The sequence below is a fragment of the Oncorhynchus masou genome, chromosome 31 (genome assembly GCF_036934945.1).
Source record: "Oncorhynchus masou masou isolate Uvic2021 chromosome 31, UVic_Omas_1.1, whole genome shotgun sequence".
NCBI lineage: Eukaryota > Metazoa > Chordata > Actinopteri > Salmoniformes > Salmonidae > Oncorhynchus > Oncorhynchus masou.
In genome coordinates this window covers 24,512,402-24,536,585 of record NC_088242.1, presented here as the reverse complement: position 1 = coordinate 24,536,585, position 24,184 = coordinate 24,512,402, and the positions used below count along the sequence as shown (strand labels likewise).

At 45.4% G+C, this 24,184-nt stretch overlaps 1 protein-coding gene across 1 annotated transcript in view; it reads right to left on the bottom strand.

Annotated features, from left to right (window-relative positions):
- Positions 1–13,241: 13,241 nt before the first annotated feature.
- fasn (fatty acid synthase) overlaps positions 13,242–24,184 on the bottom strand; it is a 30,768-nt gene continuing 19,825 nt past the window's right edge. Inside the window, 24 exon segments of the mRNA XM_064950398.1 lie at positions 13,242–15,304; positions 15,378–15,629; positions 15,787–15,885; positions 16,138–16,290; positions 16,398–16,456; positions 16,640–16,867; positions 16,990–17,178; positions 17,689–18,083; positions 18,264–18,355; positions 18,555–18,706; positions 18,823–19,027; positions 19,332–19,555; positions 19,663–19,785; positions 19,919–20,038; positions 20,145–20,323; positions 20,807–20,957; positions 21,070–21,273; positions 21,584–21,738; positions 21,951–22,066; positions 22,152–22,316; positions 22,525–22,926; positions 23,017–23,333; positions 23,643–23,846; positions 23,959–24,138. Of these exon segments, the coding sequence (XP_064806470.1) occupies positions 15,167–15,304; positions 15,378–15,629; positions 15,787–15,885; positions 16,138–16,290; positions 16,398–16,456; positions 16,640–16,867; positions 16,990–17,178; positions 17,689–18,083; positions 18,264–18,355; positions 18,555–18,706; positions 18,823–19,027; positions 19,332–19,555; positions 19,663–19,785; positions 19,919–20,038; positions 20,145–20,323; positions 20,807–20,957; positions 21,070–21,273; positions 21,584–21,738; positions 21,951–22,066; positions 22,152–22,316; positions 22,525–22,926; positions 23,017–23,333; positions 23,643–23,846; positions 23,959–24,138 (4,502 nt within the window). The 3' untranslated portion in view covers positions 13,242–15,166.

Genomic DNA, 24,184 nt, shown 5'->3' with positions numbered 1-24,184 from the left:
GAAGATGGGAGGAGAAGATGGGAGGAGAGGACGGGAGGAGAAGATGGGAGGAGAGGATGGGAGGAGAAGATGGGAGGAGAGGACGGGAGGAGAAGACGGGAGGAGAGGACGGGAGGAGAAGACGGTAGGAGAAGACGGGAGGATGAGGAAATCCAATCAAAATAAATCCAATCAAAATAAATCCAATCAAAATAAATCCAATCAAAGTGTATTTGTCATATGCACAGGATACACGTGATGTACACAGTATAATAAAAAGCTTACTTGCAGGTTCATCTCACGACAACAGAAAGGAGAAAGCGCCCATGACTACAGTAATATCCAGAGGAGTGCAATGACCTCTCAGTGGAAATACCCTCCTCTTCCTACTCCAACTCCTACTCCTACTACACTACACACAGTGATTGATACAATAATTATTAGACTGTGATGGTGTTCACAGTCAACAAATAAACTATATCTACCCTGTACAATCCAATCGCTGCTCCAATATAACCATTAACTGCATATGATGGAGGGCTAATGCTGACTGTGGAAGACTTGATGAACTCTTAAGAGTTTTATATAAAAACCCTTTTATAAGAATTCACAGGGACAAGACACTCTTGGTTATTCATATTCACATTTAAGTTTAAGTTGGTAACATATGAAGAGTTAATTTCCAAAACGCTATGTCCAGCAATTTTTCACGTGTTTTTTTCCATTAGAAATAATTTCTTATTGTGTGTGTAAAATATTACTGTTCTCAAATTGTAAACTCATAGATTTTAGATGTGTATTAAAGTAGGTTGTGTTGCAAAATGCTATATATCCATTGCTTAGCTGGAATAGAATATTAGTATCCTGTATAATTGACTGTGATATGTGGTTGTCTCGCCAAGCAATCTTAAGATGAATGGACTAACTATAAGTCGTTCTGGACAAGAACATCTGCTAAATGACAAAAATGTCAAATGTAAAGGTTCTACATACAGATCCCATATTACTGTGTTTATTCATTTTTTGTATTAAAAAAAGTGATGTCACAAATGTACAATTTGCACAGTAGTTAATAAAAAAAGAATAATTGTGTAACGGGGTGAGTGACTGGTTGCCGGGAAGTAAGGCGCAGGAGAGCAGAGATGGGTGATAACAGGAGAACTTTAATATACACCCTGGCCCAAAGGCACAGGCCAGGCAGCACAAAGCACAACCACGGTAACATGAACTGGATTAAACAAAACAAACAAACCTAGGTTTGAAACAAACCGAGCGCAAGCCAGCCTGTAGCGTAACACCCTACACAAAGAACAATTCCACACACAGACATCAGGGAAACAGAGGGTAATATACATTTAGTCTGATGAGGGAATGTGAACCAGGTGTGCGGGAAAACAAGACAAAACAAATGGAAAATGAAAGGTGGAGCGGCGATGGCTAGAAGACCGGTGACGTCGACCGCCGAACGTCGCCTGAACAAGGAGAGGGACCGACTTCGGCGGATGTCGTGACATTTTGTCACATTTGACTGTGTAAAACCTAGAAGTACTATGTCTTACTACGTATTATAACATTTTGCAACAACAAGTTATTATTTGTCTCTCTGAAATTAAACCAGCCTCATACAATGATTAGTTTGTGAAAAAACACACAAATATCTTTCATAAGTTCTTTTAACAATAAAAGCTAATTTACCAACATTTCAGAAAATGGATATGTAGCGTTTTGGAATGAAACTCTTCATATTCAAATGAATTGATTCAAGGATTTTAAATTAAACTTGAAATCCTTGAACAGCATGCTTGTATTCTTATCTAAGTTCATCACTGTGTTTGTGTCAGTATCTTCACAGAAGATCCATCATTAACCCAGAACCCAGCATAGAGGGGCTGACTGAATGTGGACTGGACTTCTGTCAGAGACGCTGTAGAACGACAGAGTTCCTGCCCTATAGTTCAGGTACTCTCCTACTCTGGAGGAGCAGGGGACACATGTGACAGTCAGTTTATTATTGTGCCAGAAAAAGACCACCAAGTGTGATTGGACTCCAGGTCCGATCACGGTCTCCAAACCAATACTTATGACCTGCTCATTTCCTGCTGATCCCTTTATATAAGACAGTGCCCAAAATCCTTAAGTTCCGATCCCTGTATATATACTGTATATACACTGAGTGTACAAAACATTAGGAACACCTGCTCTTTCAAATCACATTTTTAATTGGTCACAAACACATGTTTAGCAGATGTTATTGCGGGTGTAGCGAAATGTTTCCATTGTATAGACATGACATAGACTGACCAGGAGAATCCAGGTGAAAGCTATGATCCCTTATTGATAATTATTGATAGTTGATGGTTACTTGTTAAAACTCATTGTAGATGAAGGGCAGGAGACAGGTTAAATAAGTATTTGAAAGCCTTGTGACATTTGAGTCATGGATTGCATATGCGTGGCATTCAGAGGGTGAATGGGGAAGACTGTATATGGGGAGGCCTTTGAACGGGGTATGGTAGTAAGTGCCAGGCGCACCGGTATGAGTGTGTCAAGAACTGTGACGAAGAACTGTGACCCTGCTGTTTTCTCTTGTCATGCTAAACATTTTCCTGTGTGGATCAAGAACGTATGGGGGGTGATTCATGCCAGAATTAAGCCTTGTGAACTACTGATACCTCTCACAAAGTCACCTAATGTCTTCCTAGCGCCATAAAATACCACTATGAATAATATGGACTGTCAATGGAGACAAGTTTGCCTCTAAGGCGTCAAACTGCTGACGCATTCACGTCACATGACACGTTCACGTCACATGACACGCACACATCATGTAGCTGTAGTGTTCACGTCGCGTGTCAGTTTGTGTGTACGTTTATTATGAATGATCTTACCATGAACGCCTTAAAAATGTCTACATGTGTTACACGTCACGTGTAAGTTTAAGTGTCTGTTTAGTTTATTATTAAAGATCTCACCATGAACGGCTGACAAACGTCTACATGTTCGTGATTTTCAAAAACTATTTTTCATTGCCAGAGTAATCTAATTCATTTAATTTGTCGATTTAGCTCAAATAGGGCTATCACCTCAATACAAACTTATTAGGCTAGTTGATATCACAGCCAGTCACCATTACTGTGTAGATATGCCTATTTCTCACATCAATACAGACACCAGGGCTTCTTTGTTGGCGGTAGCCCTATTCAGAAACAGGAGGTAGCCTAGGTCTCTAGTGGCGCATTCAAAACAACACGAAAGTCGGCAATCTCTGACTTCCGACTTCAGTGTGTTCAAGACAACTGGGAACTCAGAAAAAAAACAGCTGACTGGATTTTCTTTTTTTTGAATGGTCATCCAAATCGGAATTCCAATTCAGCGTCTTTCTGTGACCTGAAAATCACTGATGTCATGATTTGACCTAATTTTCCCCCCACTTCCCAGTTTACCGGATTAACACACACAATCACTGTCACCACACAATCCTTAGGCTATACATGTCTGTGGACATGTCTTATGGTTAAAAGCAGGGTTCAAATTGAGGGGGTATGTGAGGATATAGACCGAACTCTTGTTATAGAGATGGACAAAAAGCAAATGCTACCACTTGCTTGCTTAGCCATAGGAAAAGCAACGGTCCAGATGATATAAAGCGATCAGGCCATAACAATGATTAACTCCACAATTATTTCCGCAGTCTACTAGCCTATGGAAGGGTTCGAATTGAGGCCTCAACACCACAGGAAAATATGTTTGGGTTATTAAATGCTCTGCAATTTAGAGCTTTAAATACTGAAAAGAACAGGTTTAATTTTTCAAATTTGTCCATTGTTAACTGTTCAACTCTGCTCCAAATCGTTTTGAAATCGGAGCATCTGCGCCTGAAATTTAACATCACTGAAATTTAACATGACTTTACCCCAGTCCTCAGTAACCAATCCCTGTATCTTTTGCAGAATATCAGTCGGTTCCTGATGTTTTTCCTGGAGAGAAGTGGCTTCTTTGCTTCCCTTCTTGACACCAGGCCATCCTTGAAAAGTCTTCACCTCACTATGCGTGCAGATGCACTCACACCTGCCTTCTGCCATTCATGAGCAAGCTCTGTACTGGTGGTGTCCCGATCCCGCAGCTGAATCAACTTTAGGAGACGGTCCTGGTGCTTGCTGGACTTTTATGAGCGCCCTGAAGCCTTCTTCACAACAATTGAACCGCTCTCCTTGAAGTTCTTGATGATCAGATAAATGTTTGATTTAGGTGCAATCTTACTGGCAGCAATATCCTTGCCTTTTTGTGCAAAGCAATGATGACGGCTTGTGTTTCCTTTCAGGTAACCATGGTTGACAGAGGAAGAACAATGATTCCAAGCACCACCCTCCTTTTGAAGCTTCCAGTCTGTTATTCGAACTCAATCAGCATGACAGAGTGGTCTCCAGCCTTGTCCTCGTCAACACTCACACCTGTGTTAACGAAAGAACTACTGACAGATGTCAGCTGGTCCTTTTGTGGCAGGGTTGAAATGCAGTGGAAATGTTTTTTGGGGGATTCAGTTCATTTGCATGGCAAAGAGGGACTTTGCAATTAATTGCAATTCATCTGATCACTCTTCATAACATTCTGGAGTATATGCAAATTGCCATCATACAAATTGGAGGCAACAGACTTTGTGAAAACTAATATTTGTGTCATTCTCAAAACTTTTGCGAAATGAGGTCGAGCTCGGTTTGTTGTTTTGGAAAGTATTGCTGTTTTGGAAAGTTTTCAAAGTCTTGAAAAAGTTTGTTTACAAGCTGGCTACCTTCTGAGTTTGGATCCTGCAACACGGTTGGCATCAGTTGCTGGGACCACTATTATCTGTCCAGTGATCCTGCCGACCAAGGCCGTGTCTGAGGAACTGCTTGGCGTAGTAGCTAGCCCAACTGCTAGCTAGTTGCCTATCAAGCTAGCAGAGTTTTCTTGAGGGCTTGAACACAGCCCCGAAACTGTTAGCAATTGTTGCTGGGAATGCAGATTATTCCGGGCTTGTGGCTGTGTAGATCCCTGCTGTTTGTGATTTCCTATCTTCCCTGCAACCTACCATGTCCGGTACTGCGAGGAGTAACAGCGTAACCTAATGTTCGTTGCTACCGTGACAAAGACCAAAGCTGGCAGGAGTACCGTTGAGGACAGTGGTATCTCTCTATCATAGGTGAAGGATCTTTTAAACAAACAAATAGTTCCAAAAGCAGTTGTTACAGCAACAAGAAAATTGCTTCATGTGTTGTGTCCAAATACGGGTGGAGTCAATTAATAAAAGAATGGACGACCTGACCAGAGAGGTCCAGGACCTGAAGAACAGTTTGCAGTTCTCCCAGGGTCAGCTTGATGAGTTAAACAGGAGAACTGCAAGTTCACAGCAATCTGTAAGTCATTGAGAGAGGACATTGAGAGAGGACATTGAGAGAGGACATCCGTTCTGTATGTGGATTTATGATAATAATGACAGAAAAATCTGATAATCTCGAGGGACAATCAAGGCGGAACAACATGGTTCTGGGAAGAATTGCAGAAACTCCACGAAACCTGGACAGAGTCTTAGGACAAAGTGAGGGAAATAATCTCAGAGAAACTGAAGATGAACCACAGGAAGATTGAGGTGGAGGGCACCCACAGGACTGGAAAACCCACCACTGGCCCAGATGACAGGCCCAGGCCAATAGTGGTCAAGGTTCAAGGATAAGGTAGCTGTTCTGGAAAGAACCAAGAACTTGAGAGGAACGAATGTACATCTTCCTCAACGAGGACTATCCTGAAGCTGTGTGCCAGAATAGGAAAGAACTTATCCCGGCCATGAAAGCTGCCAGAGTGCGTGGGGACATTACTTACAGTGCCTTGCAAAAGTATTCGGCCCCCTTGAACTTTGCGACCTTTTGCCACATTTCAGGCTTCAAACATAAAGATATAAAACTGTATTTTTTTGTGAAGAATCAACAACAAGTGGGACACAATCATGAAGTGGAACGACATTTATTGGATATTTCAAACTTTTTTAACAAATTGGGCGTGCAAAATTATTCAGCCCCTTTACTTTCAGTGCATCAAACTCTCTCCAGAAGTTCAGTGAGGATCTCTGAATGATCCAATGTTGACCTAAATGACTAATGATGATGAATACAATCCACCTGTGTGTAATCAAGTCTCCGTATAAATGCACCTGCACTGTGAGTCTCAGAGGCCCGTTAAAAGCGCAGAGAGCATCATGAAGAACAAGGAACACACCAGGCAGGTCCGAGATACTGTTGTGAAGAAGTTTAAAGCCGGATTTGGATACAAAAAAATTTCCCAAGCTTTAAAAATCCCAAGGAGCACTGTGCAAGCGATAATATTGAAATGGAAGGAGTATCAGACCACTGCAAATCTACCAAGGCCTGGCCGTCCCTCTAAACTTTCAGCTCATACAAGGAGAAGACTGATCAGAGATGCAGCCAAGAGGCCCATGATCACTCTGGATGAACTGCAGAGATCTACAGCTGAGGTGGGAGACTCTGTCCATAGGACAATAATCAGTCATATATTGCACAAATCTGGCCTTTATGGAAGAGTGGCAAGAAGAAAGCCATTTCTTAAAGATATCCATAAAAAATGTTGTTTAAAGTTTGCCACAAGCCACCTGGGAGACACACCAAACATGTGGAAGAAGGTGCTCTGGTCAGACGAAACCAAAATTGAACTTTTTGGCAACAATGCAAAACGTTATGGTTGGCGTAAAAGCAACACAGCTCATCACCCTGAACACACCATCTCCACTGTCAAACATGGTGGTGGCAGCATCATGGTTTGGGCCTGCTTTTCTTCAGCAGGGACAGGGAAGATGGTTAAAATTGATGGGAAGATGGATGGAGCCAAATACAGGACCATTCTGGAAGAAAACCTGATGGAGTCTGCAAAAGACCTGAGACTGGGACGGAGATTTGTCTTCCAACAAGACAATGATCCAAAACATAAAGCAAAATCTACAATGGAATGGTTCAAAAATAAACATATCCAGGTGTTAGAATGGCCAAGTCAAAGTCCAGACCTGAATCCAATCGGGAATCTGTGGAAAGAACTGAAAACTGCTGTTCACAAATGCTCTCCATCCAACCTCACTGAGCTCGAGCTGTTTTGCAAGGAGGAATGGGAAAAGATTTCAGTCTCTCGATGTGCAAAACTGATAGAGACATACCCCAAGCGACTTACTGCTGTAATCGCAGCAAAAGGTGGCACTACAAAGTATTAACTTTAGGGGGCTGAATAATTTTGCACGCCCAATTTTTCAGTTTTTGATTTGTTAAAAAAGTTTGAAATATCCAATAAATGTCGTTCCACTTCATGATTGTGTCCCACTAGTTGTTGATTCTTCACAAAAAATAAAATTTTATATCTTTATGTTTGAAGCCTGAAATGTGGCAAAAGGTCGCAAAGTTCAAGGGGGCCGAATACTTTCTCAAGGCACTGTATGTCTCCAGCTTCAGTGACTTTTGCAATTCGTTCCAGTCATTGGCAGCAGAGAACTGGAAGAAAAGGCATCCAAAGGAAATGTTGGATTTGGGGACGACCAGTGAAATATACCTGCTGGAGCGCGTGCTACGGGTGGGTGCTGTTATGGTGACCAGTGAGCTGAGATAAGACGGGGCTGTACCTAGAAAAGACTTATAGATGACCTGGTGCCAGTGGGTTTGGCGACGGATATGTAGCAAGGGCCAGCCAACGAGCGCATACAGGTCGCAGTGGTGGGTAGAATATGGGGCTTTACTGAAGTGTTTAGTGTTTACAAAACAGATGGCACTGTGATAGACTACATCCAATTTTCTAGAGTGTTAGAGGCTATTTTGTAAATGACATCGCCGAAGTCAAGGATTGGTAGGATGGTCAGTTTTACGAGGGTATGTTTGGCAGCGTGAGTGAAGGAGGCTTTGTTTGCAAAATAGGATGCCGATTCTAGATTTAATTTTGGATTGGAGATGCTTAATGTGAGTCTGGAAGGAGAGTTTACAGTCTTACCAGACATCTAGGTATTTGTAGTTGTGCACGTATTCTAAGTCAGAACCGTCCAGAGTAGTGATGCTAGTCAGGCGGGCAGGTGCGGGCAGCGATCGGTTGAAGAGCATGCATTTAGTTTTACTAGCATTTAAGAGCAGTTGGGGGACACGGAAAGAGTGTTGTATGGCATTGAAGCTCGTTTGGAGGTTTGTTAACACAGTGTCCAAAGAAGGGTCAGATGTAGACAGAATGGTATCGTCTGCGTAGAGGTGGATCAGAGAGTCACTAGCAGCAAGAGCGACATGAGATAATAATAATATGAATGTGATGTGCATTTTGTGTCATTTTTTAGTGGTAACACTCTCCGGCATGTGTCGCATACAACTTTCTACCTGAGAACATAGATCAATCCCTGCTTCCAACCTTCCCACTGTTTCTAGCATTTCCCTGTTTCCCTTTCTTATTTAATTACTGTCTGAATAAAATGTCAAACAACCTAAAAATATGTTGAAAAAAATATTGGTATAGTTTACATTTCATCCCCCCAAAATATAAAAGTATTTAAGTCGTCACATTTTGAGTGTTCATTTAATGTTCAAAGCATCCTGACCTGTTGTTTAAAAAATCCTATTTTCCACCCTGGTCATAGGCCTAAGAAATAAACAGAATTGCAGGAAATTAGCTTTAAAAAAGTAAAATGTTCATGGGGAGGACCCCCAGTCCCCCATCTAGGGGCTGTGCCAGGGGGTAATGAAATCACATAGCAAATCTCATACCAAGTTTTCTTCAAAAGTTGGCAGCCCTGCTACCCTTTTAAGTATTAGAAAAATAAATTTAACCAGAATGCATTACATCAAGCATTTCAAAATGGAAGGAAACAAACTATAAATGCTTTGGAACAACTTACCATCTCATTACATGTTTGCAGTGATAAGTGGCAGGTGGTTATGTTAAAATATGTCTTAAAAGAATGCAATGTTCATGTTTTATGTTTCATTTGAATGTCTTTGAATTGGTTTTTAATTAAATTCTACTTCCTGTCATTTAAATTCAATTCAAATTCTCTTTCCTGTGGGGTGTGTCCTATTCAAATGCAATGTTCAGTTCACAGGTTGAATTCAATTAATAAATTCTCCTCTCTGGTCTTGGGTTCAGGCCTTGTCTTCTGACATCATTCCTTGACACTAGTTTTCCAACTGACTTGGCTGATGCCAGTTTGAGCAGCAGACGATCAGAGATCAGATGGTTTCTTAAACTTGGTTTGCCTTTAAGTTGGAACATTTCCTGTTTGTGTGGGTGTGGTGTTGGTTGCAAATTTGACAGTGTACATGAGGTGAGTGGCTCTGGACAGAGATGGGGGTGGAATTCAGAGAGTCACCCAGGAAACCAGTTTCCATCCACTGAAAATGAGCCCCCACCCCCCCAAGGCCCGAAACCATGCTTCCACACCCAGTAACAATAGAACGCCCTAAAGCAATCAGATCCTAACGGTTAAAGCAGGTTGAAATAACTTCATCACCACAACCACTTTTGCCCGCTGGGATAGGCCAGGGTCTTAGTTGAAGATCACCTTTGGTAATTCATCTCCAATCTATGCACTTTCAAAACAAAGGAATGTTGATGTATAGGGGTGGTGTTCATGAGAGAATTGAGCAAGTCTACCATCCAGCAGCCTGCTCTGGTCCCATCCCAGACACACATCAGCTCATTGACCTGTGCTGAAGATCTCTAATGGAATAAGTGAGAGGAATTGACGCGAGAGAGAAAGGAAGAGAGACCGAGAAGGAAATAATAGAGGAAGAAAGAATGACAGAGAGAAGGAAAGAAGATCGAGAAAGAGGAAAAGTGAGAGAGAGAGATAGACTAGATATACAAGAGTGAGAGAGGTGCAGAGAGCAAAAGTGGCAGAGAGAGAAAGAGTGAAAGAGAAAGAGTGAGAGATGGAGTCTAGATATAGTGTGTTACAGTAGATTGGGACTAAAAAGACATGGATCTGTGACTGATCCTCTATGAGACGAGCTCTGAAGCGGTCGTCTCATAATCATTCAGTATAACATCATTACCTTGTCCTAGGCCACCACGCATCCACCCAACACAGATAGCATCATAAAACCAATATATATCATTCATCATCGTTGAGGAAGACCAATCCTAATGTGCAGGTCTGTTGTAAACTCGTCCTTACTTCAACTCTGTGGCCGTGGATAGAAGAATTACCTTGCTCCTCTTCAAGACCTTTCTTCTGAAGCTGATAAATTATACATTTTTGTCTTATTCTGTCGCCTATGAGGATGTCTGGACCAGGTACTGAAATAAGGGATTATTAATGCACACGCTTCATGTTAAATTCCACCTGTCACAGGATAGGACAGCTCATTGACTTTATTTAAATTATGAACACCAACAGAGGCCAGTGAGGGCATATGCAGAATTCTCACTCACTCTGGATCGTAACAGTCTTTAAACATCCAAGGCTGTGGTCATTATCTGAGGAACAACGTGCTGCTCCACTATGAGTGTCCCAGCCGTAGGTGTGCGTCCCAAATTGCACCATATTCTCTACATAGTGCATTACATTTGACCAGGCCCTGGTCTTGTGCATACATCTTATCACTCTCATTCACAGCATCTGTACTAAACCTCAAAGGAACACACACACCCTCTGCCGAAGCGTCCATACTAACTTCAGAAGCAGAGAAAGACCTATGACCTACTGAATTTAGTGTGACAGATGGTCCTTATAGCTGGCTGCTGTGGGACTTTCTACTGGTACCTTCTATCTGACACAAAACACATGACCATTTAGAGGTACAGTATGTCTGATTGCATAATCCTGTGGCGTTCTGCATTAGCATCGAATAGCCCCCGTGATATGCAACTTTTCAGGGAAGTTTGGAACAAATATACACAAGCAGTTAGGAAAGCTAAGGCTAACTTTTTCAAGCAGAAATTTGCATCCTGTATCACAAACTCAAAAAAGTTGTGGGACACTGTAAAGTCCATGGAAAATAAGAGCACCTCCTCCCAGCTGCCCACTGCACTGAGGCTAGGAAACACTGTCACCACCGATAAATCCACTATAATTGAGAATTTCAATAAGCATTTTTCTACGGCTGGCCATCCTTTCCACCTGGCTACCCCTACCCCAGTCAACAGCACTGCACTCCCCATAGCAACTCCCCAATTTCTCCTTCACCCAAATCCAGATAGCTGATGTTCTTAAAGAACTGCAAAACCTGGACCCCTACAAATCAGCCGGGCTAGACAATCTGGACCCTCTCTTTTTAAAATTAACTGCCAAAATTGTTGCAACCCCAATTACTTGCCTGTTCAACCTCTCTTTCGTATCGCCTGAGATTCCCAAAGATTGGAAAGCTGCCACGGTCATCACCCCCTTCAAAGGGGGAGACACTCTAGACCCAAATTGCTACAGACCTATATCTATCCTACCCTGCCTTTCTAAGGTCTTCGAAAGCCAAGTCAACAAACAGATTACCAACCATTTCGAATCCCACCGTACCTTCTCCGCTACGCAATCTGGTTTCAGAGCTGGTCATGGGTGCACCTCAGCCACACTCAAGGTCCTAAACGATATCATAACCGCCATCAATAAGAGACATTACTGTGCAGCCGTATTCATCGACCTGGCCAAGGCTTTCGACTCTGTCAATCACCACATTTTTATTGGCAGACTCAACAGCCTTGGTTTCTCAAATGATTGCCTATCCTGGTTCACCAACTACTTCTCTGATAGAGTTCAGTGTGTCAAATTGGAGGGCCTGTTGTCCGGACCTCTGGCAGTCTCTATGGGGGTGCCACTGGGTTCAATTCTCGGGCTGACTCTCTTCTCTGTATACATCACTGACGTCGCTCTCGCTGCTGGTTATTCTCTGATCCACCTCTATGCAGACGACACCATTCTGTATACTTCTGGCCCTTCTTTGGACACTGTGTTAACTAACCTCCAGATAAGCTTCAATGCCATACAACACTCCTTCCGTGGACTCCAACTGCTCTAAAATTCAAGTAAAATGAAATGCATGCTCTTCAACCGATCACTGCCCGCATCACTACTCTGAACGGTTCTGACTTAGAATATGTGGACAACTACAAATACCTGGGTGTCTGGCTAGACTGTAAACTCTCCTTCCAGACTCACATTAAGCATCTCCAATCCAAAATTAAATCTAGAATTGGCTTCCTATTTCACAACAAAGCATCCTTCACTCATGCTGCCAAACATACCCTCGTAAAACTGACCATCCTACCGTTCCTCGACTTCAGCACTATCTATAAAATTGCATCCAATTTGTTGAGTAGAGTGTTGGAGGCTGTCTATCACAGTACCATCCGTTTTGTCACTAAAGCCCCAAAGAGCACCCACCACTGCAACCTGTACACTCTCGTTGGCTGGCCATCGTTTCATACTTGTCGCCAAACCCACTGGCTCCAGGTCATCTACAAGTCTCTGCTAAGTAAAGCCCCGCCTCATCTCAGCTCACTGGTCACCATAGCAGCACCCACCTGTAGCACCCGCTCCAGCAGGTATAGCTCACTGGTCACCCCCAAAGCCAATTCCTCATTTGGCTGCATTTCCTTCCAGTTCTCTGCTGCCAATGACTGGAACGAACTACAAAAATCACTGAAGCTGGAGACCCATATCTCCCTCACTAGCTTTAAGCACCAGCTGTCAGAGCAGCTCACAGATCACTGCACATGTACATAGCTCATCTGTAAACAGCCCATCCAACTACCTCATCCCCATACTGTATTTATTTATCTTGCTCCTTTGCACCCCAGTATCTCTACTTGCACATCCATCTTCTGCACATCTACCATTCCAGTGTGTAATTGCTATATTGTAATTACTTCGCCACCGTGGCCTATTTATTGCCTTACCTCCCTTATCTTACCTCATTTGCACATATATTTATTTTTTCCACTGTATGTTTACTGTATTTGTTTATTCCATGTGTAACTCTGTTGTGTGTCAAACTGCTGTGCTTTATCTTGGCCAGGTCACAGTTGTAAATGAGAACTTGTTCTCAACTAGCCTACCTGGTTAAATAAAGGTTAAATGAAAAATAAACAAGGAATGTATGGTCAGTTATACACAGGAATTAACATTAAGGTGTGAAAGGCCAGGAGTATTTTATGATTGCCTGAAGATTATGGTGAGTTGAATAAGCTAAGGAGACCACTTGCAGAACTATCAGGACCTGTTGTAGTTGCCTCAATAAGTTTACATAGAAACCAGGCAGACACTGAGGCAGGATGTTAGTGATCGCTCTTTATTTGGACTAATACAATAAATACTGGGAAAAACAAACTAAAAAAAAAAAAAATAGGAGCACTGTCAATTCCCTCCTTTTTACTGCAGCCAATCACCATGCTCAAATTAAAGCCACCCGACTCTTCATAGACCTCATTAGTAGTCTCAGAGGTCAGTCTGTTGCATTCTGCAATTGGACCCCTGATCTTGAACCATTAGGCAGACAGTAAAATATATGTTCCTGGACCAGTGGTTCGAGGTAAATTCTACCTACTCTTCAACAAGGCCATTCTTCAGGTCAATGATTCCACACCCAACGGCACTTGCATTCTGACATGACATCACAAACAAAATGGAAGCTTTGACAAACTACGTTTTCAGCGAGACAGTGAATCGGATCGTATTCAGTGGGCACGAAATGGGAGAAAATGTTTCGGAACAGGAAGGTACGAGCTGAATTTATCCAATAAGGAACCCTCATTTTAGTTTGCAAAGCCTTTTACTCCATTGTGCCCTCCTGAACACCATAGATTTCACATAACAGTATTTGGGTAGTGCCATACAAGTGATGTTTCATTGCTCGATTTCCTTTCAAACAAGTGCCAAAGTGTTTTGAAGCATTGCATGTGGACAGCAGTAATATTCAAAATATTTAAAACATTAGTCTTATGTAACAATATTTCAGGAACGTTAGAACATTGAAGGAACATTGAAGGAACAGAAAAACAAAAAGGTTAATTGTATGATTAGCATTCCATTGTAGCCAGTTACATAGAACAGCATACATTTAAAACAGCAGCAATTTAAATTACTTTGTCAAAGAAGCCAAGATCATAGAAATGTGACCTGTAGATATCCAAGCGGTCCTCTTAAAAAGGTGTACTCACACAGGAAAGGCAACACACCCAGATCTAAACCCAGAAGAATACTGTTGTTTTCAAAAGGTATTTCAGTTCTTAAATGGAAAGACAGATACAGGGAGTCTTATTTCCAGTAAACAGCTGAATAGTTAAAAAGTTAACTTGATCAACTATGGTGTCAGTCAGATACTTCTAGCCATTTTCCTGCGTGTTGCTACAGTAACCCCTTTAGTTCTCATGTTGGGAAGTTAATGCATTTCTCTGTGTGAACCTACCTTAAGAGCAGTGTAACACTACAACAGTCACTGCAAACAACTTTGAAATCAACAAAAATAGGGATCATAACTTATGACCAATGCTGGTAAACAAACCCTTTTATACAAAACAACCCCAAACAAAGACAAGCATGTAACAATGTTTTCCTCCTAAGCCAATGTCACTTGGTAACAGGTACAGAGCTTGAACAGGTGTTAGACAGGTGAGACAGGAGGCTATGTACACGTGGAATAGTCTGCATCATTAGGGCACTGCTAGGGTTTGGCATGAGATCAAACATGCACGCATGTGCATAGGTAGAGGGTCCGAGTCCACACAACACACCTTTATTACCAAGTACACAAAACACCCTTTAGCAGACTGGTGGGTTGAGCAGTATCATAACACAACAGCTCGGTAGGTTATCTAGGGCTAGGCTACAATCAGTTGGCAACACAGCCAGGCTCACATGCTCGGCTAGCTATAGGGTTGAGCCAGCACATTTCCAGTTGTAGCAGGATTGATTACCAGTACAGAGTTGAGCATCTAACTTTATTCTAACATTCCAAACATGATAGAGACAAGATTTAAAAAAATTACAAATAAAAGAGAGCGAGGACCTTATTGGTAGAGCACAAACATACAGCACGTTGTTTGTTCCCATGGGAACATACCCTGTGGCAGCGAGCTAAAAGCTTTGATAGGTTGGGGGTTGCGTCCATTATATGTATTGCCCAATTGGGTTTAGGTTTGGGGATAGGAGAACTTGGTGCTATCGGGGGAGAGGGCTGGGAGGGGCGGGACTGGTCTAACCCTCCCGGGCACTGACGCGTGGCTCGGCCAATGAGCTATGGATGATGCTACTAATTGACTCCACCCCCTCGCCTTCTAGGAAGCTGCGGTGGTCTCCCTCGATGACGTGGACCGACACCTTACCATCACACACCTGAAGAGGAACAAAGCCTGTTATTATAGCAGTGTGTGCGTGTGCCTGTTCATGCGTGTGAGTGTATACCCACCTCGCTCAGTTTGTAGTCAGCCCCCAGGTTGTCTCCGTAGTCGCTGCTGGCCTTGGCGCGGAGCAGGGTGACGTTGCCGTGGTATTTGGTTGCCGGGACGTAACCGTCGGCAGCCTTGAGTTTGTAGTAGAAGGTGGCTGCAGCGAATCGCAGGGACTCTTTACTGACGTTCTTATGGCTGGAGGTGATGAGGTCCACCGCCATGTTGACACGGGCCTTCAGATCAGACAGAGGGAGTAGGGTCTCCAACAACTAGACAGAGAGCGCGAGGAGAGGTAAAAGAGGCAGAACAAGACGTGAGAATTATACATTGAACCAGACTCAAGTATAATGTTAGTTTAATATTATGCCATAGCCAGTGAGTACAGTATGAGTAGAGGCCATTATCTGCGGTTGTAAAGTGTTGTACCTTGTTGTACTCGATGCCAGTGAACTGCTGGATGAAAGCACACAGCGCTTCAGTCTCTGCCTCAGACTCTTTACCAGGGGTCAGCTTGGATTTGTAGCTCTGAAAGGCAAATAGAATACAAACATCAGGTTAACGCTACACATGACCCTATGGTTAGTTCTGAGTTTATAAGTTGACGGACTCTTTTCAAGTAGAGTTCACTGTGAAGGAACTGAGTACGAGGATGTGTGTATGTGTCAGAGTACCCAGCGTAACCTCTCATCTGTGTGTGTGTGTGTCAGTATGTACAGACACACGCGTATCACCGGTGTGTGTGTGTGTGAGTATCAATATGCTTGCATAAGGTCTCACCTGTGTGTAAGCGGCGACGTAGGAGTGTGATCCGTCGAAGAGGAAGAGGTAGTCTACGGTTCTACCCTGGGCCTGTAGCTGAGAACACATCTCAAACGCCACGCAGGCCCCAAAGGAGTAGCCGGCAATCCGGTACGGACCCTCCGATTGCACCTACACAAATAAAACATAAGCACAGACCGTTATAAAATTTATAAAATCACTAATTATCTATCATGTGTGTAAATATATAAATACTAATTAAGTTGTATCTTTTTTACCTGACGTATACACTCCACATAGTATGTAGCCAGAGACTGTATACTGTCCAAAGGAGCAGCTAGAGAGAGGGGGGGGGCGATAGTTTGTCATTAAGGTCAAGTTTACAACTTTAGAGAGAGAGAATCAGTGTGATTGCGAGAGAGAGAGAATCAGTGTGATTGCGAGAGAGAGAGAAAGAGAGGGACTGTATCAGTATGATTGCGAGAGAGAGAGAGGAGGGAGTTTGTTCCTGTGTGTGTACCTTTAGTGCACTGCAGGCCGTAGCAGGGCACACTGAGCTTGGCGGTGAGTGTGTGGAAGGCAGCGATGGAGCCCTCTATAGGGTGGACCAGGAACAGCGGGCGCTCAGCACTCTGCACCTCGTTGAGACGTGAGACAGTGGGACCGTCTGGGTTGACCAGCATCAAACTGAGGTCCGACTCCAACAGAGAACGCACACCTCCCTTCTTCACTGGAGACTGACAGGACTCTGGAGAGACGGAGGGAAAGAGAGAAAAAGTACACGTAAGTCCATGACACACATACGCTTCCTAACTATACAAAGTCATTATTGCTTACAGTGTTTGTGTACACACACACACACACACACACCTGCTGTTCCCGCCGGTTGGCTGGACAGCTCTCGGAGCTTGTTGATGGTGAGCTGTCGGATCTCCCTCATTGCCATGACGATGTCATAATCACGCTCCAGTGTCTGACGCACCTCCACGCCCATCAGAGAGTCCAGACCCAGATCAGCCAATGAGGCGTCAGCATTTAGGCTGCTGACATCACGCACACCTGAAAAGGGGACAGGGGAGAGGGAGAAATAACCAGGGAGTTACACATGGAATGAAAACACCCAAACCAGCTTCAAATCTATTGATATAAACACAACAGCAGCCCACCCATCAGCTGTGATGGGGCAACTTCAGGAAGAATCTAGAGCTGGTTACATGGTGGTAGAGGTGTACAGGTGATGAGTGACATCTCTTCCTCTAGTCCTATCCAGTATGTGAGCCACAGCCTCCACTAGGGGGATATACTACAAAGCAGGATCTATGAGTGAGCCAGCTACCTTGGATAAACAAGCAGAAAAAAAATCTACTTCTTTTCTGGTTCATCAAGAAAGCTAAACTGACATACAAATGTGTTGTTGTTGTTCAGTCAATTAGATCATGCTCATTTTAAGCTCATCTAGGTTAGCTGGCGTACTCCTTGATCCTGCTTTCTAGTACGCCCCTCAGGTCTCTGTCTGGGGTTTGTTATAGGGTTAGTTGTATGGAGGTGTATAGGTGATGAGGGATCTACCCAGTATATGAGCAACAGCCTCCACCAGGTCTCTCTGTCCTGTTCCTTCACTCTTCACCACACTCCTCTCTGCCAGCACGAAGCTCGACATCACCGGACGCCGCTCGCACAGGAAGCGGTCCAGCACCTCCAGACAGGAAGTGATGCGCTGCGGGAGAGTCCCGCCCACCACCACGTCGTTGCCGCCCATGGTCTCCAGGACAACGCCCACGTCGCCGATGGCACCCCACTGGACGGCCAATCCGGGCAGGCCGTCATAGCATCGCTGCTCGCACACGCGCTCCATGGCGGAATTGGCGTAACCGTAGTTACTCTGGCCGGCATTGCCGCGGCCGCAGCTCACAGAGGAGAAGGCTACAAAGTAGCTGAGGTCTGGACACAGCTTTCTGGTCACCCTGAGAAAGAGGGAGAGAGGAAGGAAAACCTTTGACTGCTTTTGGATTTTCTGTTCCTCCAAAACATTGGATATTGACAGATCCTTATAATGGAAAGACTGGTAAATCTCAGCAGAAGTACAGAAGCACCAGGAGGAGTGATCTCTAAGCTAACTGCTATGCATGTGTGTATCGTCTTACCTGTCCAGGTGGAGGGTTCCGTTGTATTTGGGTTTGTTGACATCCAGGAACAGCTGAGGAGTCAGATTCTCCAACATGCCATCCTTCAACACCTGGTATACATAGACAGGAGAGAGAGCAAGAGAGGTGGGAGGCACAGGTGAGAGAGAGGTAGGTAGGTGAGAGAGAGTGGTAGGTAGGTGAGCGAGCAGGTGAGTGAGGTAGGTAGGTGAGAGAGAGGTATGGGAGCTGGGAGAGGGACAGGTGAAAACAAAAAGCAACAGTGTACAGGTGGGGGGGGGGGGGCGTTACCATGGCGAGGTGGAAGACTCCTCCCACAGGCCCCAGCCTGCAGGCCTCGTTGATGAGTCGCTCCGCCCCCTCCAGGGTGCTAACATCACTGGTGGATACCAGCACCTGCACACCCATCCCCTGCCACTCACGCACGCGCTTCGCCTGGTAACCTAGCAATGTGAACCGACATTAAAAGTGACTGGACTATCACAAACAACAAGTGTGCAGCTAATGTAACACCACAATGGCTTTGCTGGTGTGCTACAATAAAGTTCTGAGTTCTTACCGTTGCGGATGCCTGATCTGGAGGTGAGCACCAGTTTCCGGGCGCCTCGCTCCGTCAGCCAATGAGCGAGCTCCAAGCCGAAGCCCCCCAGTCCCCCGGTGATAATGTAAGAGTGGGAAGCAGGGCAGAAGGTACGGCAGATGGCGGGGAGGGAGAGGGGCGAGCCCACCGCCTGAGTACCACCACCGTTCTCCTCTGAACGCACCTAGAGACACACATTTACATTTGAGTAATTTAGCAGACAATTAGAGGTTAAGTGCCTTGCCTAGATTTTTCAACCAGCAAGCTTTCGGTTACTTGCCCAACGCTCTTACCCTCTAGGGTATCTGCCACCACGTCAGACCCAACACACACCAAGTGGATTGTAATAAACCGTCATGTATCAAGAGTATAATAAGTGGTAATAACAGTGTTATAATAAATGATGGACCGGTCTAAAAGAGAGTTGAGAAGATAGTAAAAGAAAGCGTGAATGAATATGGAAGAGGGGGAGTTGTTGAGTATGTGACCTGCAGCAGGACTTTGCCGATGTGTTTTCCCTGGGCCATGTATCTGAAGGCCTCCTCCACCTGATCTCTTTCAAACACTGTAGTCCTCAGTGGCTTGACGACACCTCCCACAATGCCCCCCTTCAGCAGCTGGGATACCTCCTCCCACTCCCTGTTCCCCTCCTCAAACAGGGCGTCCAATAGGATCCCATGGAACGCCACGTTCTTCAGGAAGAGAGCCATACCTTTGGGAAACAGGGACTCATGTCAGACATTAGAACAGCTGCAGTGGCACACTGAGTCAGACACAAAATGGCTGCCATGGAGAGCAGTTGCAGTGCGGTGTACTGACCCAGAGGGGAGTTGTTGGACAGGTCATATTTGCCGATCTCCAGGAAGCGTCCGTGTCGAGCCAGACAGCGAAGACTGGCCTGCAGCTTCTCTTCAGCCAGGGAGTTCAACACCATATCCACTCCTACAGACAGGATACACAAGAACATGTGAGTGAGTGAGTGGCGTATCATGTTGTATAGTTGGCATGTTTCGTGTGTTTGAGTGAGGCAAGTTTGAATAGGAGCTGATGTTTAAAGCGTGTCTGTGTGTCTGACCTTTTCCCTGTGTGTGTAGCAGGACGTGCTGTTCGAAGGTGGCGTCTCTAGAGTTGGCAAAGGACTCCGAGGTGAGCTGGGGGAAACGCTCCTGTAGGTAGGCACGCTTCTCTGCCGAACCTGAGACAAAGAACACGGGTTACAGAAAGACATCTACGGCTAAATGCACTGACAATTCTGACATTAACAGGCCGAGTGTGTGTACCTACAGGTCTCTGGTACTCACCAACAGTAGTGAAGACCCTACAGCGCTGGCTGAGTGCAATGGAGATGGCAGCCTGGCCGACGCCCCCTGACCCTGAGTGGATGAGAACACTCTCCCCTGGGCGAAGCCTGCCTCGGACCACCAGGGAATAGTAGGCTGTGGCGTAGACCACCGGCACCGACGCTGCCTGCTCCAGGGTCCTAGAGAGAGAACATAAGTTACTTACAACAATAACTTAGTCATAAAGCTAAACATCAACAAAAAGGGGAATACTACAAAGCGGGATCTAATTTACAGAAATAACTTCACTTTTTCTCTCTCCGAAGTATACACTTGAAATGGGCATGGTCTAATCGACAACAACCAAACACACATAAATAAGTTTAGCTTTAATAGTTATTTCTGGTTGTTTATAAAAGTTAGCCGGATAACTCATTGATCCTGGTTTGAAGTACGCCCCTCAGTCTGTTAGTCAAGATCCCAAAACAGTGTCTCCCTACGAGGTCGTTTTTGGCTCTGGGCCTGTATTCACAAAGTATTGGAATGCTGATCTAGGATCAGTTCCCACCTTTTATTCATTATTATTTTGAAAGACAAAACTGATCGTAGGCAAGCACTTTTACTCAAATGCACTACATAATGTAGGGAATAGGGTGTGATTTGGGGTAGGCGCATTGTTTTACCAGCCATCTGGGATGTCCCAGAGGAAGCGTGTGTCAGCGTCAACGCAGGTGGCCAGGCCTTTGGCAGGCAGCAGCCCCATCACACGCCGACCGCTGGGGTCACGACCCGAGAACTCCATACCCAACATGCACTGCTGTAGGGCCAGGTCACCTACAGAGGGAAATCAGATGTGTGTGTAAAAGACAGTGTTCATTACTGGTATAGCTTCAGAGGCAGTTTCCTAGAGGACATGTCAGTGTGTGTGTGTGTGTGTGTTCCTTACCTGGGATGGCGTCCGGTGGCAGTTTCCCGGTGGCCAGCATGATGTCTCTGAAGTTGAGGGAGCTGTAGTAGACGCGACACAGCTGCACATGGGGGCTGCTCGCCACAAAATGGCGGAGGGGCGAGGCTACCCAACGCAGCGAGGAGAGGTCACCACGGGTCAACACGTTAACGTAAGCCTGCTCTGTCAACTCCTCACTCAGATCTGAGGAGAGAATGAGAAAGAGGTATTAAGCTTTGCAGCATGATCAACAGAAGATTTAGAATCCATTATTGTCCAAGATGAACGTCTTAAATCAGCATATTCTTGAGCCTAGGTCTAGTCTGTGACTATCAGAAAATGTAGTGTTTATCATTAGGGAAGCACTTTCTTTTCACTGCAATTTTATCATCAAGCTCCTATGCAATGACTGAATGTGTGAAAGTTCTCTCAAGATATCTCATTGGGTGTAACTTTTCAGATCTTGCTAGAGCAAGAACAAGAGAGAGGGGAGATGGTGGTGTGGTTGTCGTACCCTGAGAGATGAGCTGGTGTCTGAACACTCCCCAGTGTCCATCCCTGAACACGTTCATACACAGGTCTCCCTCCAGCACAGATCGCATGGAATTATGGGCAGGCTGCAGGGTGGGCACCGCAGAAGACTCACACAGATTGGATACAAATGCACACCTGGAGAGAGAGAATAGAGATGAGGAGAGAGAAGTACAGCATTAGTCTGACTCACTGTATGATTCACAGCCTATCCGAGAGCAAGATGGAGCGATTACCTTTATAATATATACATCTGTGCTTTTAAAACTGCCAATACCAATCCAATCCTTTCAGATCAAGTGTCAAGGGGAAGAGCCAAGGTTTTTTTTCAGACCAGGCTTTAGTCTCACCGTATGCGGCTGCCCCCGGGCTCCTGGCGTAGACAGTTGACCATGCCCACCACCCCAGAGTGACCCTGGGTAGCAGTCAGCCAGACCGGAGAGTCTGAGGGCTCAGCCAACGTTGTCTAGGGGGGGGGAAGAGAACGCTGTAAGGGCTTATAAGCACTTATTAAGGAGTTATTAACACAGAGACATAGACATTTCCCTCACCTTGAGTGTTTCCACCCACTGGTAGTCCAAGCTGTCCACAGGCAGGAAGATGGGCAGTTTGCTGGGTAACCGACGGCGACACAGGAATAAGGCAGAGCCATAAAATGACTTCCTGACAGCCACCAAGTTGAGAGACGCATCAGAGAAGGCTTTCTCCCACTCAGTCTAGAGAAGAGAACAATGACAGTATTAGACATCATAGGTAATAAAATGTTGTCACAAATGAGTCTATATGTATGGCCAGTTTATGTATCACTCACTAAACACTGACTGAAGCTAATAGTGTAATGTGTGGCCCTGCTTTATATCTGAAGGGAGGCTGGGGGGCTAAGGATTCATCTGGGTATCAGTTTTCTACTGCAGTGTAACTGACCTGGGAGAGCAGTCTCTGCTGGTTGTTCTGACTGTCCTTGGAGGTGAGGAATGCCACCATCTCCCCCAGCGTCTCTCCCTTCAGCAGGGTGTGGAGCATCACAAAGCCCCCCTCCTTGGCCCCCGAGGCCAAGTTCCCCACCACCACCTCAGCCCCGGCCCCCAGGGGACCCCAGGCGTGGTTACACACCACCAGGTCGGCCCCACCGACCGCACCCCCGGGCGCAGGGCCCTGCTGGGGGTCCCACTGGGCTGAGGTGACCCCCATGGCATCCAGTGTGGTCTGGTGGGGGGTCAGGAGGTCGAGGGTAGCGGCAGTGGCGACGTAGTCGAGGCGGAGCATGGGCTGGATGTTAAGGAGGGGCACGGCACGGGAGAAGAGATGGCCGTCGTTGGAGAGGGCCTGAGGTGGGGCGAGACAGAGCAGGGGTTAGAGGGGAGGGCGTGAGAGCGAGAGCTCATGACCTCTGCTGTATCACATCTTTGTTCTCACCTCCAGGACTTTGATCTTCCCAGGGGTAGTGTTCTCCAGGGCTGTGTCCAAACAGTGTCTGAGGGCTGGGCCATCCAGTAGACCATGTAGCAGGGGGTCCTGGAGGAGACAAGCCCTCTCCTTCTCAACAGTCTGCTCCAGCTCTGACCGCAGGTTACCGTTCAGCTCTAGACCACAAAGCAGGGACAGCAGCCGCAGCAAGCCAGGTTCAGCGGACTCAGGGCTGGGGACAGCAGGGCCAGACACCCCCCCTAGACCAGGGATGGAGAGCTTAACGCCCTGAGGAGCCAGCTTCTTCTGCAGCTTGTGGATCAGACCTGGAGAGATGCATGAATCAAGGGTCAGACAGAGGGTAATCAATTTAGTACTATGGCCTTTTTAGACTAACAAAATGTAATATCTGCCTTCTTTGACATCAGATTTGCAATTTTTCTGTTTACATAGTCTCACGATGTAAGGACAGTCATTCCTTTTTTTGTGTGTATGCGTTGTAGAAAGAGAGCATACAAATAGATTGCTACCTATTATTAAAAAATGTTAACTGTGATTTTAAACATTGAATCTGAAAGCAAAATGACTTCCCACTGTTTGGATGATAAAGGTAGCCAACAAACATGAACTCTAACCTTTGCAGTTCTTGAGCTGGTTTCCCAACTTCTCATTGGCTGACAGGCATTCTGTCTCTAGGTAGGGCACAAACAAAAACTCCTCCAGGGTGGGCGGGCTCTGTTGCTGTTGGCGACGCGGTGCCACCGTGGCGTGGAGACCACAGATTTGCACTCCGCCCGCAACAATGTTGTCAAGGCAACGGTTGACGTGGACGACCACGGCTAGGTGATGGAGAGAAGATAGAAAAACAGTATTAAAAAAAATTCAACAGCATCCTTAAGTGAGTCAAGTGTGTGTTTGTGGTGGGCCTGTGTACATGTTTTATTTCAATACCTTTCTTAGCCTCTCCGTATTCAGTGACCCTCTCCTGGTGGACGGTGGGGTCGACACACACAGAGCGGATCCGCGTTGGCAGGCGAAGGCTGCGTCCTGACAGGCCAACCACGATCATCTGCAGCATGGTGTCCAGGAAGGTCACCCAGTTACCGGTCCACTGCAGCTTCCCCCTGTCACCTACAGCCAGAGTCAAGGATAGAGCAGAGGGAAACCAGTCAACCAA